Below are 12589 nucleotides of genomic sequence, written 5' to 3'. Positions count from 1 at the left end.
AGTTCGACAAACAATCCAATACGCAGCCATGCCAGTATGCAGGCATGCACCAGGACCATAGCTCAGCGGCGGGGCGTCTTATGCCCATGATGCACACACGCAGCGAAACTAACATGGACCCTTAGCTCAGCGGTAGAGCATCTGATTCCAGAGCGTCACGTGATACACATTAAGCGCCCGCTTATCAGAATCTCCAGAAGGTCGTCCGTTCAATCCGGGCAGGGTTCAGCTCATTTTTCTTTTTGACGAGCAAGTGTCTGAACCTGATCCGCCGACCCGCGGCACCCCCATGTAGCCCCAACTAGAGATGCATTGCGACAGAATGGAGACATCTGGAGACATACGCGTATGCACTGTCCTCATAGAATCACACGCCCAGCCTGAGGGCAAGCAAGGAGGCCTCATCATGACTGCCCAAACACCAACCCGAGCTGGCTCTCGATAAAGTCACATTGAGCGACTCGGTACGGCTCGATCGTTTCGGTCGCGGTAGCGTTTATGATGACCTCGTTGTCGCCTGTATACGGGGGCCACTCGACAACGGCGCCTTCATAGTTCGGATTCCCGGTCCATGCGAGGGACGTCCACCGCTTGATCACCTCCTGCGTAGTCGCCAGTTCGCTGGGCGTCAGCGGTTGGTACAGGTTGTCCGTCTCCGCGGTGGCGAACACCCAGTACAGTTCATCGGCATGGCAAACCTGCCCGACGCACGTCCTAGGATTCGCAGTGATGGTGGAGCCAAGGCCGACGGCGAACATCACCTTGTAGTTGTTGCCCGGGTTCGTGGTGTTGTCAGCCAAAGATGAGAGGTAGAGCATCGGGCAGTGCAGGTACCAGTCGGTCATGAGTTGTGCGAGCTGCAGGACTGTGCCGTCTATGCCGTCCTCGGATGGAGCAGTCGCGTACGGGTATAGGTCCGGCGGGGCGTCAAGGATCTTCTGCACCTGCGTGCTGTTGAACCATATATCAAGGTTGTCGGGGAAGGCCGACGGCGACGCGTTCGTGGGGATTGAATCAGGAATGAAGAAACAGTATTCACACTCGTTCGTGGCCCAGATGGTCGGGACGCGCCCGTAGTTTCCGTCCTTGATGCTGCTAGCTATGTCCGTCAGGACGAGGTCGCCATCTACGATGATTTCCCACGAAAGATTGAGATCATACGAGGTCGCGACGATGTCCATGGTAGGAAGGGCGCGGACACAGAGCGCCATCGTTTCGTTGAACTCTGTCGACGAGTTGTCCGCACATCCGAGCGCCTTGGCAAGCGTAAGAGACAATTCAAGTGATCTTGCAGGCGAGTAGAACTGGTTGCTCGTAGGCCAGTCAGACTCCAGGATGGCAGCGCCTGTTTTTTAATTGTCACCAGAAGGAACACGGTATAGGCTCACGGCACTCACTGAAGAGGCCTTCAGTGTACGCCGGATTGGTCCCGAGTAGATACCTCGTCATACCGCCACCCGCGGATTCTCCGAAGATGAGCACTTTCGTGGGCTACCAACTTGTGCTCAGCTGATGCTTACACCTTTGAGACACAACCTACGTCGCCACCGAAAGCCTCGATGTTGTCTTGAACCCACTGCAGTGCCAAGAGGGTATCCCTCAGAGCCGCATTCGAGGCGTTGAACCACCCGAACGCAGTCAGGCGGTAGTTGACGGTCACAAGGACAACTCCTCCGTACGACACAAGGTTGGTACCGTCGAAGATGTTCGAGGTCGACGGGCCGACGTAGCCACTCGTCGTCTCGTTGAAGGGAATCGGACCGCTGTCGCCTGTGTTCAGGCCGCCACCATGGACTACAGAGAGCGTCAACAGCGGAAAATCCACCGCTCGGAACGTACGTACTGAAAAACATGACGGGAAGCTTGGGTGCAGTCTGCACCGAGTTCGTGGCAGAGTTGACAACGGGCGAGAAGACATTGACTTGCAGGCAGTCCTCTGCGTCGTACCAATCGTGCCCATTGTCGGCATCCGGAGGCTACGATGTGTCTCAGACGGATCCTCAGAGGGGAGAATTCATACGCACCTGAGCACAAGCGGGGCCATACTCCAGCGCGGAACGCACTGTGTACGGGGACGCCGCCACCGGTGTAGGAGGCTGAAACCTCGCCTCCCCGGTCGGGGGTTCAGCGTACTTGATACCCAAGAACCGGAAGCTGAATTTGTCGCGGTAGCCGATCAGGGTACCCGCTGCAGGAGTAGAGAGCTCAATCTGGCGCGACGTGTCGGCGGTGACGTTCGAGCGCGTGAGCGGTGCGGAGTTCGTGCAGAGCACGGGTAGACGAGCGCTGATGTCAGCACTGAGGTTGAAGGGACCCGGATAGTCGTCTGTACTATACTCATAGCTCGGTGTGAAGACTGAGCAACTACTCGGGTCTAGGAAGTCCATCACCCCGTCAGCTGAGCAAAGAGCAGCCAGTCTGGTTCCAAGTGCTCACCCTCTGCACCAATCCAAATCTGCTGCGACGCATCGAGTGCAGCACCGTGTCTCTCCGAAGTAAGCACCACGGATAGGTTCTGTGCGTCGAGACCCGTACTGTTAGGCGGGGGAAGCAGTGTCTCCTGCAACTGCGCACAAGCCACATAGGCCTCCGCGCAAGTGAACGAACTCGTCAAGAACAAGGCACTGGCACGGTTTGGGTTCGACGGGTTCAGGTCGTTGTTCGAAACGATGACAACGTCAGTGTTAGGGTAGGCCGAACCAGAGGTGTTCTGAGCTAGCGCGAGGCTCCCGAGAGCCAGGAGCTCGAGGAGGAACAGCATCTTGACCATGCCGAGCGAGTAGCATGGGGGCTTCTCTACTTATATGCGCCATTGCAGAGGGAAAGAGACACGACGAACACATCGCCGAGCAGAGAGCGCGGAGCACCGAGGATTCCTCTGTCTCAAGACTCGGGATCGCGGCCGTAAATACCTTGTGCTATCGTGTCCATCTGTATTCAAGGGTCGTCATGCGTAGACCGTTCGGTCCGCATTACATGAGCTTTTTCGGCGAGCCTTGGCTTCATGCGTAGGATTGAGGACGGGAAATGGATCAGTTGACCTCATGCTTCTCGCGCTCAAGGACAGATGCCTACGCACTGCAAAGAAGACACCCTCGAGGAGCAGTCATTTCTCCGAGATTCGTCCCTGACTCTAGCGTGTGGTCAGCCAGCCGCTCATGCATAACGAATGTTAGACAGTATACATGTCCTGTACAAAACCCACAGCGATTGCCTGACATCGCCAGCCCGCGCATATAGTCGTCGGAGCATCTATGAATACGAATGGCAATGAGAGTACAGGCATTAGCGAGATGTCTGCCCCGAACGTGTCACGTAACGTATGCAAGGATACCGCGGAACAGGGATCAATCAAGGTTCCTGTCACGGAACTTCTTGTACAACCCCACGATGATGTCGTTAGCGGTAAGCGTGATGATTCTGTGAAGAGTGTCAATAGAAACGCGCACAAAATAGGCATACTAGGGACATACGTATGCGGTGCTATCCGGAAGAAATGCGCCGTAGACCCTGAATCGACGGTCAGCACCACGACGTGGATTAAATTTGAAGTACATACCTTTGTACCACCCCAGCGGACCCTCTGTCTTCAGCGTCTTCCATAGACAATCTATCGGGTTCTTGTATAGCGTGCCGACATACTTGCCGTTCGGTAGCTGGTGTGTCGGTTGGTTATAGACACGAGTCAGTGCCTATGATCGACTGGGTGAGCGACTATGTCGATTGGTTAAAAGACCATTAATTTACCGTGTCAGCAGGTTGCATTGCTGTCAGCTATTGGGGCAGTCAGCTCAAACAACGGTTAGGTAAATGACTGCATCTGCTTACCACACACATGCCTGAGACAGAACTACTCGCCAAGTACGTCCAAACGCTATCGGCGGGCAGAATTCCACGCGAGACGAGCTGGTTCTTCGTCCAGTTGTATGAGGGCAATTGAACCTAGCGTCAGGTCAGATATGGCCTAGCATCGACTAACGCAGTTTCACACGTACAGATGAACCCATTGCCGTACGCAGAATAGCAGCATCGACCCCACGGACAAGGCCCCGCAGTCCTTCTCTCCGAAAGATCGTAGTGAAGGCATCCCATGCGCTTTTGTAATAGTGTTGGGTGCCAACGGGCAGAGCGGGTGAATATGCCTTGAATGCATGCTCAGTCAACGCTCGGTCACGCATACCCTGAACTCACTTGCAACCGCGCCTTGATCAAGAACAGTGGGTTCCCAAGAGATGCTGGACGTTCGTGAGCCTACAGCTGATGTGCGCGCGCTGCAGCTACATACCACCAATCGCACCGCTTGCGGCACCGGCAAGGATTGAGGTATATGGTCGCTGCTCCGTAGGAGAGAAACCGAGTAGCTTGTTTACATTGTGTCGTATTGGCTCGTAGAAACCTGTACGAGCATAAGATAGGTACATAGCTGATAAAGCGGGCCGACTCACCGAGACGGGATCCGTTCAGGAGGATCTGCAGAACATGACGACTGGTTCACTGGAAGCAGAATTCCGCACTCACTTGATACAGATACTCGTCTCGAAGTCAGCTACATCTGAGAAAGCCTTATGACGTACTCACAGCGGGACCGAGACCCCTCTGGATTCCCTTGATGCCCTCGTGCCTCCACGTCTTCTGCAAAACGTCCAGAGTGTGCTTGTACACCTTCACACCACCATCCTTCGCCAGCTCACCCTGCAGCTGCAGACGCGTCTTTGCCACCTCTGGGGGGTTTGAAAATGTCACCTAGGCGTCCAGGCCAGACCACTGGTCAGTCCCAGGCCACTACATTGCTACTCGTCGCATACCGCCACGCATGCCGCCGCGCCGCCACAGAGGAAACCCTGGGCCGTGCTGAGTGGGCGGCCCTTGACTGGTGTTGCACTCGAACTCATGGGTCTAGGAGACTGCCGCTGGCCGAATAGGTGAGAGTAGCTACCGAGCGCCCTGGCGAGTCCCGGTGACCTGAGTCAGACTTGGTCAGACTAATGTGGCGATCGTGCGCGACGACTCCGGGTACCTCTCCGGGCGCGCAGGGCCGATGCGACGCGGACGGGACGCGGTGTCGTGATCATCGCGCGACCTCTGACCCCGGCGAATGCGTCGCTCGAATGACTCGGAGCCGCAACTGATATTCTCTCGTGCATTGCCACTTTATCTCTTGGACTCGTTGATATGGAAAGCGGGGTCGGAGGAACAGTGACAGGCGAAGGCAAATGGTACGGCACATACAATGCTTGTAGCGTGGAACATCAAACAAGTAGAACTATGCAGTGTAGCCGTGGGCAAGAATGCCGCGATTCGCAAGAGTGCGCATGCTACTTCGATGATGCAACCAACGGGTCAATCCTCCTTTCATCACCACCAACGGCTGAGTCTACGCTGACTCCGCAGGACCGGCCGTCTGTTGCATAAGGTCAGCACATTCCTCGGCGACGGCGTACACGACGGCCTGCGGATGAACGGGAGGGGACTTGGCATATACGCTAGCATTTGCAATGCGCAGCTTGCGAATGCCATGCACGCGCAGCCGTCATCCACAACGCCCGGACGCTCGTCGTCTTCAGAAGCCATGCGACAAATGCTCGAGTAGTGATGCATAGTGTCCGAGTACTTATCGATGTCGTCCAACGCTACCTCGCTCGAGATCTTGGGGACCTGGACGCCTCGCAGAGGGTACCTCCCTTCGCGTAGCTGGTAGGCAACTGCGCGGGTCACACTGCGGAGTGCGGCTCGAAGGGCCATGCGGTCCTCTTCTGCGGCGAGACAGTTCATATGTACCGCAGAGCGGCTCGGCCTTTGCATCGAGTTAGTCTCCCCTAGGCAGAGTCTAAACACGACCTTTTCGTGGGGGAGGAGGGCGGTCGTATATGAGCATCGAGTGAACGTAGGTGGATTTGTCCAAACCACTTCGGTCGCCTGAAGCTCGCCTCGAATTCATTGACTTGTGTCGACAGCTGGCATAGTCGACTCGCCGATGGCGCACTACAGAAAGCCTGGTCAATCATTGTCTGAAGTGACGGGAAATGATTAATGAGTATGCACAATCACGACAGCGAAGTCAGGCAGGTTGTTGGAGTTGCACGAGTCAAACTGTTCTTCAGAAAATATGCCGATGATATCCTTGAAGTCAATCCTCTTGATGGCGCGAGCAGTATGGCCAGCTCTGACATATGTGAAGTGAGAGTCAGCGCACCTTCGCGTGGTACATACTCTTCACACATTTCTGAGCGATGTCGAAGTAGGATCCCCCATACGACCTCACCTCGGACCTATGTGTCATGTTCTCAGGTAAATGGTCACATTACGATGTTCTTGCCGCGTTTCTGTCTTCAAGGAGAAGCCGACGGTTGAGAGTGAAGCAGGCGGTAGAAAGTGCCTTTCGAGGTCACGGTGAAGGTGTCTTGCTCAATTTCCAGAGTGCTGCACTAATTATTGGTGATACTTAGACCGCGGGTCCGGTTTCGCCTAGTCTAAACATCAATGTAGATAGCGAGTAAGTCCAGCTTACATGAGGATCCCGAGAGAGGCCAGGTTACCCTCAGCGTACCAGTGTGCGCCGGTCAGACTGAGACACTGAGAGTCAGACAGCTTGAGTTGGGCAGTGCGCACTGCGCCACTGCGCGCTACGGCTATTGCCGCGGCGCGCAATGCGAGGATCTGCATGTGATCGTCGCGTCGATCACGTGGAAACATAACGCGTCGCGTCGACGTGCGTCTAATCTGCACCGGTACCACGCTCTGGTGCACGTCGTTGCAAACCCTGCTCAACTCACAGGATTGACCACCCTACATCCTGCGTCTGTTACAGGAACTACTACAAAAGACCGAGGAAGTACAGATGCAATGTATGCCCAGAGTGCGCTGACATTCCCCTTTCTTACTGATGATTGATGGTCGCGCGACAGGTTCACGATCACCTTCACCAGCCGAGTCGCGCCACAGGCTTTCCTCTCCCACTTATGACGAGCAAATTGATATGAGCCAGCAAGAGCTCGAAGCCTTCGACGAATTTGAGTCCAGCCAATACGCAGGACGCCGTCCGTCACCTGTTCCCCAGGACCCCATAGAGGTCAAGAGACGCAGAAACAAGGAAATAGCGGATAGCTTGGATGAGTGGGAAACGCAGAGTAGGAAGAAACGGATATCTTTAGAAAGACAGGCCAGCCTTGATGGTGAGGTTTCATACCAGGATTGGCTTCGCTCGCACTCACGCTGATCAGATGCGCTTGCTCCTCCACCTCCCCCGGATGAACGATCGCAAGTTGACGGTGTAGGAGCAGCTGATTTTCCTCGGTTCTCCGGCTTTGTATCCGCCTCACGGGTGGCCGCGACGGATAGTGGAGACGATACTCATGAGGACTTGGCACAGACGACGCATACACCCGCTAAATATCATGGGTTCGGCTTCACTTCTGCTGCAAATATTGACAATAACTCGTTCAATCATGACACCGACAAGCAACCAACGTCATCTCCGGACGTACCGGAAGATCAAGACTATGCAGACTGGTTCTCTGCGAAGATTCCAGAGGGGGCGGCGACCGGTTTCCAACCAGCAAGAGCGATCAAACCCCCGCGGCCTGTCGACGACCCACCCGTGCTGCTAGATCCAGCCTTGAACGCTCTCCCGAGTTTCACATCCTGTCGCATCATCTTTAACGAGGAGCGCGGACCGCCCATGTCGCAAGTCAATGCAGAAGCGCCGACTATCTCCGGGTTCAACTCTGCCGCCAACTACGTGCATAGTATGCAGAGCGGAACCGTGCTACAAGATTGGGCGAAGCCATCTGCTGAAGCCCTCGCTCGCGCGGCTGCGAAGTTGAAGACATGGGAGGCAGAAATGGGGTCAGATTTTACGTCGGACCCATCTATTCCTGAGCCTCCAGAAGGTGGCGGAACGCTTGAAGGAGGCGGATTCGGACGACCGGCGCTGCGTATGCTGGAGAACTCCTTCGCGCCCGCGAGTGGCGCACCGGACAGTCCAACTCCTGCCGGGTCAGGCTTTGGTCGAGCGAGTAACTTGTCGAGTAAACTTCCCGCCCTAGGGAGGAACAAGGGATTCAAGTCGCCGCTACTCACACGCCCTGTAGCAACGCCTAGGACTGCTGCGGGAACATCGTACGTCAATTCGCCGCTGAACCCGAACACCATTGCGTCTACTTCGAAGCTGCCACCGGCTTTTGCGACGCCTACTCGTCCTGGAACGTCATCCTTCATGCCATTAGTTCCAAGGACCACGACACCCAGCAAGAGTCTAGGGCTTACTCCCCGGCGATTAGGATTCAGCTCGGCTGCTGGCAAACCACAGTTCGTGACCCCATTCAAGGCTGGCATGAAGCCTGGAGAATCTGGTCGCCTGGACCTCGAGCAAAAGATGTCGGAGGCATCTCAGAAAACTAGTGTCACTGTGATTGGGAACGCTAAACCGGCGCGTCATATTGATAAGGCCCCGCGAAAGGCCACCTTCTTTGATCTCAGTAAGTAAGTCGCCCTGCGGCTAACCTTCAGGACTGACACACTCCCGTAGCGAAGTCGGAGAGTAGGCAAACACTTGAATCGAGCGGGCTGCGTCCCCAAATGTACGACGAAGTCGAATTGTCCCACATGGTCGGAAAGTAGGTAACTTCTGGTGCAGTGCGGCGATGCATATTGATTCCTCGTCTCGCAGTAACTATGATAGCCTCAAGCAGCTGACGCCCGACAACGCACTGTTCTACAGATTTAACTCAAGGTCCTCGCACAACGCGTCGTCTCTTCTAGGCGAGTCCCTTATACTGGGTGCGGACGCTGCTCTTGAGGATCTACGTGACACTGGCTGCGATCTCGCGACCCAAGAATGGGTCAACAACCACTGGTCATTAATACTATGGAAGCTCGCGGGGATGGTCTGCCTGCAACCTCAGCTCGAGGCCAACCCTGCCACGCGGCGATGGTGTTGGAAAGAAGTCGTCAACCAGCTGCTCTATCGGTATTTGTTCAGTGATTCGACACTCCTCTGCGAATGTTCTAATATGTCCTCAGATATGAGCGTGAGCTTAACTCGAGCAGTCGTCCCCCGTTACGGCTCATCACTACGCACGACGCGCCGGCGACTTGCCCCATGATCCTATGCGTGACGAACATTACTTGGCACAATGGGCCAAGGGATGAGCACGGAAGCACCAGTGATCGTTGGGCTAACGTTGAGGTGACCGACGGATGGTATCGTATCCGCGTCGCAGTGGACGACCCAATTGAGCGAGCTATCAACAGCGGCCATATTCGAGTGGGGCGAAAGCTCGCAATCCAGAACGCGCGGGTAGCCACACTGTTCATTTCATATTATTATCGTGTATGCTGACTAAATTAGTAGCTCATGCATAAGGAAGGGAGAGAGCCTGCAGAACCGCTCGAGGCGTATACACAGATGAACCTCCAGATCTGCGGAAACTCTTGCCACCTGGCTCCATGGCACGCTAAGCTAGGGTTCATGCACCATCCCATGGTCGCCACGCTGGACCGCTTGACGGCCGATGGCGGGCTGGTGACTTTGCTAGACGTCACGGTCGAGAGGGTAGGCAGGATCTTTGGGCGGGTCGTCCGTGCACTAATACAGCGCTCTTTCACAGGTATATCCTATCGCCTATACAGAGTTCAACACCACACGAGACGGTATGAAGGAGTGTCTCGGCATTCTGAACGAGAAGGAAGAGTTGGAAGCCCAGGACAGATGGAGGGTGCGCTTGGTCGGATCCCCGCATGAGAGGCTTAGTCTGACGCTACGTCGTGAAGGCACAACGAGAAGCAGCGGCGCAGAAAATCCGCGATGAATACGACGTCAAGATTTATCGGTGGCAAGGCTGGGCGGAGACGTTCGAAGCCCGCTCCGGTTCAGGATGGCAACCCACCGATGCGAATGATCATTGTGCGTTACCCGCATATATGCGCAATGCTGCGACCCCGACTGACCGACCACCCTCTCAGTATCCGCAGACGCCGAAGATCAGTGGCTCACGCTCGTGGACGAACCAGCGACCTTTGCTCAAGTGAAGAAAGAGCTGACGACCGACCGTGCGGGATGGCTCGCGTTTCATGCTCGCCATGCGATTGCCAAGGCGAGAGAGGACCTGTCCGAGGATATTGGCAAAGAGCTGGAGGTGCGTCCAGTCTGTCGGTGGACTGGAGCCCAACATGACTAAGGGATTGTAGGCGGACTACCCTCCGCGCGATTCGCGGAGCTTCCGGGTCATTGTCGTAAAGGACGCACGTTGGTCGAAGCGGGAGCCTCTGCGCATGGGCCAGCTACACATCTGGGACATCCTGAACTATGTGCAGACCGAAGGCGGTAAGCCTGGGCAATTCACGGAGGGCGAGAGATATATCGTGTGTATCATCGCATCATTATAAGACGTACCAGCAGTAACCACAAACGTTCCAGGTCTCCAGCGTTATGCCGTCGCACAAGACAGCATGGATGGAGCCTGACATCGGCGCCATGGTCTACTTCAACACCACGAAGAGCACGCGATTCCAGAGGGTCAAGCCATAGCCCGCCAGTACACGCCCTACTGCACGTAATTTATGCGTTCCTTATTGCTCTATTGCGCTCTCGCTCAAGCTTTGCTCTGCAACTGTACGCATGATGTGTGTGGTGTATTAATTCAATATTGTACTGATAGCATGATACGATACGCGACCCATGAGACCCATCCCTCACGCCGCACCTCCGACGCCATACTTCCTCAACGTCGCATCCCTGTCGGGCAAGTCCTCGCGGCCCATGACAACGACGGTCGCGCGCTTCGCCTGCTCCGGGCTGAAGATCCTCTGCGCGACAGCGCGCAGCGACTTTGGGTTGACCGCGTCAATCTTGGCGCACATCTCGCTGACGGGGACCTTGCGATTGTGCACGAGCACCTGGCGGCCGAGGTCCTCCACCTCGACGGCACGGCTCTCGAGCGCCATCATAAGGCTGCTCTTGAGCTGGTTTTTCGCGCGCTGGAGCTCCGTCTCGCTGATGGGCGTGTAAAGAAGGAGTGAGAGCTGGTGCGCGAGGTGCGGGAAGATCTGCGAGGGTGTGTTGCCCGCGGAGTGGCGACCCACAGCGGGCACGAACGACGCGAAGAGCCCGAAAAGCGACGAGTCGGTGTAGATGTGGTGGAAGGACGCGCAGTGGTCGATCTGCGGGTAGTGGTTCAGGATGTGCGTGTAGAGCCGCGAGTACATGCCCTTGCCCGGGCCGCCTGCGGAGAAGCTCCCGCCACCGCCGAGGAGGACCTGTATCGTCGCGAGCGCGTAGACATCGTCATCGTGAATGCCGACGCCCTCAAATGCAAGATAGACGTGGTTGAACTCGGACGAGGGGCTGTGGATGAAGCGCGAGCCGCCGGTGTAGGTTGCCTCCGTCGACTCCGGAATTAGTGCGGCGTCAGCACCGGTGACGCTGGTCATGGGGTAGAGATATGATGATGCTGCGCGAGTGAGCGATTTGAGTGGAGAGGGTGTCGAGGAGGAGTGGAGGAGCTGCGACGGTGCTTGCTGTGCGGCCGTCCGTGATGATGTCGCTGACGGTGCGAGGGCAGGCGCGGCCTGTAATGACGAGAAATACTTGTCCGCAAGCTCGACTAGCTCTTCGTGCGGCATACCCGCTCCTGCAATGACCATGCGCTCTGGTCGGTACCACTGCGTCATGAAGCCCTTCATGGTTGGCTGGTCAATGAGGTCGATGCGGTGCTCGGGGCATAGCAGTGGGTTCCCCAGTGTGTTTTGATCGTATGCGACCTCGTGGAGGATCTCCGGGAGGATCATCTCTGGCTTTGCGGTCACCTCTCTGATCTCGTAGCGGGCAGCCTCTCGCTGTGCATCAATCTCCTCGGGAAGGAAGGCCGGCTGCAATGCTGTGTCTGCGATGAGCGACAGCGCAAGAGGAGTCGCTTGGTGGAAGTGCGAGGACTGATACATGATGGACTCTCGCGAAGACGAGCACAAAATCTGGCCGCCGAGTCTGTCAATGGCATGCGCCATCTCCTCGTCTGACCGAGAGGTGGTGGTCTGTGTGACATGGGTAAACGGCTATCGACATTGCAGCACGCAGTACGCACCTTGAAGGCCATCCTGTCCAAGAAATGGCTCACGCCCGACGTGGACGGTGTCTCATACCGAGAGCCTGCGTCAACGTAGAGGCCTACTGCCGAGAAGTGCCCAGGAGTAGACTCTGTCGCGACACGGATTTTGTTGGGCAGCGTCGTGATCTTCACAGGCGGATTGGGATCTGTAAGGACTGAATAGGCCCGTCGTTGTCGTCTGAGACTGCTCCGGAGGAGAGAGGATGGTGCTCGTCGCATGAAGGGCGTGGTGGAACGAGAGACGAGGTCGTAGAGCGAGTACCACTAAGCACACCTGTGCATATGACCGCACGGTGCACCCTGCCACTCCGCCAAACGGCAAGACGAGCTACGCACCGTATCGGGCCGGAATCTCGCCCGGTTTGCGGAGCCTCTCAAGCTCGCGCAATACAAAGGAAAGACCGGACAGTACACCAATGGGTAGTTATGCACACATTTTGGAGGCTCGAGGAGTGAGGCATTTGTGAAAATATTCAGACGACGGA

At 56.1% G+C, this 12589-nt stretch overlaps 4 protein-coding genes and 1 non-coding gene across 5 annotated transcripts; 2 read left to right on the top strand and 3 right to left on the bottom strand.

Moving 5' to 3' along the window:
• The first annotated feature begins 115 nt into the window (after nt 1-115).
• Nucleotides 116-228, top strand: C8Q71DRAFT_t152. Its single transcript has one exon. It is a non-coding gene; the product is annotated as a tRNA-Trp (tRNA).
• Nucleotides 138-3113, bottom strand: C8Q71DRAFT_790439 (Alpha/Beta hydrolase protein). Its single transcript, XM_047925308.1, has 7 exons — nt 3080-3113; nt 2437-3000; nt 2025-2374; nt 1844-1976; nt 1541-1794; nt 1398-1491; nt 138-1345 (listed from the first exon to the last, which is right to left on the bottom strand). The coding sequence occupies exons 2-7, from the start codon at nt 2768-2770 to the stop codon at nt 405-407; spliced, it is 2106 nt and encodes a 701-aa protein (XP_047772953.1). The 5' UTR covers nt 2771-3000; nt 3080-3113; the 3' UTR covers nt 138-404.
• On the bottom strand, nt 3013-4892 carry C8Q71DRAFT_888609 (mitochondrial carrier; the record flags this gene model as incomplete). Its single annotated transcript, XM_047928616.1, has 12 exons — nt 3013-3420; nt 3474-3510; nt 3560-3692; nt 3748-3774; nt 3829-3942; nt 3996-4142; nt 4192-4235; nt 4286-4396; nt 4446-4470; nt 4519-4530; nt 4579-4743; nt 4806-4892. The coding sequence occupies 12 exons, from the start codon at nt 4890-4892 to the stop codon at nt 3348-3350; spliced, it is 975 nt and encodes a 324-aa protein (XP_047772952.1). The 3' UTR covers nt 3013-3347.
• A 1742-nt stretch (nt 4893-6634) lies between these two features.
• On the top strand, nt 6635-10632 carry C8Q71DRAFT_790422 (uncharacterized protein). The gene is made up of 12 exons (XM_047925307.1): nt 6635-6845; nt 6906-7172; nt 7221-8477; nt 8528-8615; nt 8669-8968; nt 9022-9298; nt 9353-9553; nt 9609-9716; nt 9772-9904; nt 9964-10136; nt 10189-10362; nt 10418-10632. Exons 1-12 carry the CDS (start codon nt 6839-6841, stop codon nt 10526-10528), a joined length of 3096 nt encoding a protein of 1031 aa, XP_047772951.1. The 5' UTR covers nt 6635-6838; the 3' UTR covers nt 10529-10632.
• C8Q71DRAFT_790421 (LuxS/MPP-like metallohydrolase) lies at nt 10633-12569 on the bottom strand. The gene is made up of 2 exons (XM_047925306.1): nt 12081-12569; nt 10633-12030 (listed from the first exon to the last, which is right to left on the bottom strand). The coding sequence occupies exons 1-2, from the start codon at nt 12321-12323 to the stop codon at nt 10693-10695; spliced, it is 1581 nt and encodes a 526-aa protein (XP_047772950.1). The 5' UTR covers nt 12324-12569; the 3' UTR covers nt 10633-10692.
• Between the last annotated feature and the right edge of the window lie 20 nt (nt 12570-12589).

Source organism: Rhodofomes roseus (genome assembly GCF_022264815.1).
Source record: "Rhodofomes roseus strain CIRM-BRFM 1785 chromosome Unknown C8Q71scaffold_38, whole genome shotgun sequence".
Taxonomy (NCBI): domain Eukaryota; kingdom Fungi; phylum Basidiomycota; class Agaricomycetes; order Polyporales; family Fomitopsidaceae; genus Rhodofomes; species Rhodofomes roseus.
This window is presented reverse-complemented; position numbering and strand designations above follow the sequence as displayed.